At 32.2% G+C, this 4,591-nt stretch overlaps 1 protein-coding gene across 1 annotated transcript; it reads right to left on the bottom strand.

Moving 5' to 3' along the window:
* Nucleotides 1-373: 373 nt before the first annotated feature.
* LOC132716057 (N-acetyllactosaminide beta-1,6-N-acetylglucosaminyl-transferase-like) lies at nucleotides 374-4,074 on the bottom strand. The gene is made up of 3 exons (XM_060699208.1): nucleotides 3,296-4,074; nucleotides 2,046-2,284; nucleotides 374-1,306 (listed from the first exon to the last, which is right to left on the bottom strand). The coding sequence occupies exons 1-3, from the start codon at nucleotides 4,072-4,074 to the stop codon at nucleotides 948-950; spliced, it is 1,377 nt and encodes a 458-aa protein (XP_060555191.1). The 3' UTR covers nucleotides 374-947.
* Nucleotides 4,075-4,591: the final 517 nt, after the last annotated feature.

Here is a 4,591-nt window from a genome sequence, read left to right as displayed (position 1 = left end):
GGAAAGAGTAAAACTTTTTTGTTCATTTAAAGTACTTTCTAAAAGACCTCATGCTTACGAAATCCATCTACACTTCGAAGGTTATCTGAGATCGGTTTTACTTTCTGTAAAGTTCGCAGGGAAGAACTGTATTAATGTAGTGTTTTCATTGGTTAGTTTAACATTACACACTATAATAAAGGAATTTCATGGGTCATTCCAAAAATAGTATAATTGTAATCTAAATAAACTACAAAACAACAAACGTATCTTTGAATTTTTGCAGTGCAGTAAATATTTATTCACGAACACATATTTCTACACTATATAAATATATAAATATTCATGTGCAATAAATATAATTTGTATAACATATACTTGTTTACTATTATGTATAATGAAAGACAATAAACTAACTTCACAATTGCTTCCTTTAATATTACAGGCTTTTTTTCTCAATCACATGTTACTGATATACCCACAGGTATTCGGCGTGTGTCAAAGACCATAATGACCACCCTCCCCATATGCTACAACCCGACTACCTTATTAATTACAAAAAAAGATGGCTATATAAATTGATATAGTCATCAAAAAGAATACTATCAACGTAAATTTGAATAAAATTTGTAATACAGACTTTCCGTTATAGACCAAATCACTTGAAGCATAATATTTTGTTTTGTATTTATTCAAAAATCAAAACCATCCCATAATTGCCGATATTACCGTGTTAATACACTGATACCCAGGTCAATTCTCCTTACGAGCTTAGTCTAGAGGGTTAAGGAATTTATATAGTATAACACGGTTAGTTGACAAAGTTTGTCTCGAATGGGCAGTCCTATATGAATTTGTTTTTGAACACAATACTTCCTGATTTACGTCATTTCTTTTTTCTCTCTCAATATCACTTAACCCGCCTTTTTTATAATAAATATTACATAATATCAGTATACAGACACTTTTCATCTTTTAGATAGCGTTTCATTCGATGTCATAGTTGGCGGCACAAACAACTTCTTTTTCACATAATCCAAGCGTTTGTAGTAGTTTGTATCTATTTGTATATCATCAACATACTGGTCCCATGTTTTCTTATACATAACTTCTTCTAAGCAGTCTAGAGCCAGGAACTCGTAGTCCAGGTTGAATTTATTTGCGAATAGTCCGATGTCGTTGTAGGCTCTATTTAGATCACCTACACCCAAAACACAGACATTGCGGACATATTTCCCAGCACAACCTCTCACATACACAGAATGACCATACTCCCAATTTTTATATCGCATTAGTGACGGTTTGAGTGGGTATTCTTCAGCGTCGCCTTTGAAAAGAAACAATAATAATGCATGATTAACTAAGGATAAATGCTAATATTTTAAAGCAGCACGCCTCCAGATTCATGCTAATTTTCATGAAATTTTGTAAATGTATTTAAAAGAAATATATTGTGAGGTGGACAAATATACTAAAAACATTTTGCAATAGGCACTTACAATCCGAAACAATAACCAAAAGGTGGTCAACATATGCAAAACAGCCCTTACTGCGTTAGTAACTCAAAATAAATATGGTGACTAAGATACTGCAAACTAGTCTGAAACCGCTAATAACATATAAAATATCACTTGGTTCTTGAATGTTTATACTTTTGTTACAATTTTAGTGCATTTTTCCCAATATTGATTTTCTTGAAATATTTTGGCTTATCTGGAGGCGTGCAGCTTTAAGGCTCTTGTTAATATACTACAACAGAAAGGATAAAATATAGTTATGTTGAAATATGGATAAACTTAGATATTCATTCAAGTTAATGCATTATTTTGAATAAATTAATATAGATATATAACTAATAATAAATAATAGCGAAAATGTCATCTGATTAAAATCATATAACGTAGAACCACTAACATATCTATGCCGTAAAACTATTTTCCCATTTCATTTATTCACAGCGATTTAAGATAATCTCGAACATACAATTTCAACCAGGTACTCTTTAGTGACAATGTGTCTTATAATGCAAGAACAAAACACAAAACCGCGATTACAGCGCCACCTACCTAAAAATGAACCATTTATTCCAAGATGCGGATTGTGATTCAATGAAGCGAAAAAAGTCTCGTCTGGTATTTGAGTTTTCTTTAGCCATTCCAGGAAGTCTAGAGCGATTTGATTGTAAAGAGCAAAGTGAACAAAATGTCTGTTTACAGCTACATGTACTGACCCTTTGATTGGCCGGATTTTATGTGGTGGTGGTTTGCCGGCTATCGTCCAGCGGTAAAAATATCTGATGGTGGCCCTGTAATGAGTATTATTATAATTAAGTCTATTTGCTTACCCAATGACATTGAATCTTGTTTGTGGCTAAAATTCATTTGAATATTCATATGAATTCTTATCTTTATCTCCAGTATAAGTGTTTGTAGGTTAATCGTTGATATGATCGCTAAACATGTTCTTATTGTTTTTTTTACTGTTACCTAGCTTAATAAACAATACAATAAGAACATGTTTAGCGATGAAATCAACGATACAGGTATACACTCCTAGAAAATGCACCAATTAATTTAAATTGTTTAATTGGGACAAAGAGAAATAATGTTCATAAGTTGCATTTCCACAATTTTTACTTCCATCAGAATATAGATAGTATTCACTCATATCATATATAAAATAGACAACACTAACATATTATGTCACATAAATGCGTTGAATATGAATACTGTAACTGAAAAAGGATTTGAGTGAATAAAGGTCTGTTCTATTCTATTTAATTATATTCTATTTAATTATATTCTATCTAAATATATTCTATTCTATTCTGTTCTGTTCAATTCCAGTCTATTTTATTCTTTCTAATTAATTCTATTCTATCCTACTATTCTATTCTATTCATTGTAAAGCAATGGATTTGTTTTCTTTTCAAATTAAACACCCAATATCACGTGTATTTTATTCCTCTTACAATAAAAATCTCCAAATACTCATATATTTTAAGTAATAATGGTTTTGGAAAGGTTATATCATATGGCGGTTGTAAGCGCATATTTTATGAGCCTCGGACTCAATAGATCTTATTTCTTATTTTAAAACTGAATCTGCACGATTTTCCGTTACAAAAAACAATTACTAACATTTTTTTCGACCTTTTTACCTAAGTTTGTTCCACTGTCTTACGTTTAAAATTCTTGAGTATATTATCAATTTACTACCTGTTAATTAACCACCAAAGGATATAATAGTCATTTTAAAAAGAATTGTGTATGATACCATGTTTTGAAAAACGTTTTTGTGACACTATTTTTCTTACCTTATCCACGTTCCATCGACGACATTTGCGCCATCTAGAGCATTCAAAATGGAAACTAGTTCACGGTTTGTTTTCAGAGGAAACTCTTGACCCGTCAGATTTATATAATATTTCCATTTCTTGTGTTTTATCAACTTTTCCATACACAGAAGTTCGGCTTCCAGAACTGAGAATTCACCCCACGTGACATTAAGAGATCTGTCTGCAATAAACACATTATCCAAACACGCTACAATCCTTTCAAATGCCCGTCGTTCAAGCTGCTTTATTTTAGAATCCAAATGTAGACAGATAAAATTATGTGGTCTATAAATAGAACGTAATAACCTTTCAACTTGCTCCACGTCTCTGTACGCCGTAATTCCGAACGCGAGCGGAAAGTCTAGCTCCATTTGTGACAAAGGATGTTCTATGTATCCACGACCTCCTCGAAAATTTACACAGTCATACGTTCTTGCATATTTATCGACGTCGATACCACGTCTTGGAAAATGGTTCATAATCTGTTTAGCTTTGGCAATTTCAATTACATCATTTTCCACTAGCTTGTAACAATCTATCCCCGCATTCATATTTGGTCGTTTAAATGTGTCATAAATAGTCTTTCGGTATTCTGGACTATCCGTCAGTTTCGTGTCATACTGTCCATTCCATTTATATAATTCTCTGGCAGATTTCTGCTTAACGTGTACGTCTTGTTTTTTCTCTTCACTTTGTATATTAAAATGTATATGGTCGTCTAAATCGGTTATATCAAATTTATTATCTTTATTTATCATTCTCTTTGGTCATTTCCGGTGCTTTATTTGTGACGTCATCTGCTTTACCAGACGATAAATGTCTGCTGAAACTGCGCGTGCCAGCATGTATATCAGGATCTGTTTCACTAGCCGCTTTATCACTAAACGAATTAACTTCATTTTCAACTGCTTTGTTTAACTTCTTGTAACTTTCTATAGAATCATTAAATGTTCTTGTTTTATTATGTATTACCGATATAGCTAAAGATAAATTCTTATATACATGTATGGTACTATCGTTGAAACGTTCTGGTCCCAGGTAGCTATTTTTAGAATGATATAAATTATCCGCTAGTAGCCGAGATATGCTTCCTGGCACTTGCAATTTCCTTGTTAAATTTTTAATAGGGGAGTTAATCCATTCAGTTCGAGTTCTAAAACTCGTTTCAAGGTTATTTCCCTGTATTGAAATAATAACGTTGTAAACAAGGAATAGACCCGTCACTACATAGAAAATCGCTCTGATTGTTTTATATCCTCTCATCCTGAAAAGAAA

Source organism: Ruditapes philippinarum, unplaced genomic scaffold, assembly GCF_026571515.1.
Source record: "Ruditapes philippinarum isolate M1 unplaced genomic scaffold, ASM2657151v2 ctg1970_1_1_1_1, whole genome shotgun sequence".
Taxonomy (NCBI): Eukaryota; Metazoa; Mollusca; class Bivalvia; order Venerida; family Veneridae; genus Ruditapes; species Ruditapes philippinarum.
This window is presented reverse-complemented; position numbering and strand designations above follow the sequence as displayed.

Coding starts and splice junctions, on each gene's coding strand:
- LOC132716057 (XM_060699208.1), bottom strand. CDS start 4,074: ATGATAAATAAAGATAATAAATTTGATATAACCGATTTAGACGACCAT. Junction 2,285..3,295: donor GTCGATGGAACGTGGATAAG/GTAAGAAAAATA, acceptor TACTCATTACAG/GGCCACCATCAGATATTTTT. Junction 1,307..2,045: donor AATAAATGGTTCATTTTTAG/GTAGGTGGCGCT, acceptor TTCTTTTCAAAG/GCGACGCTGAAGAATACCCA.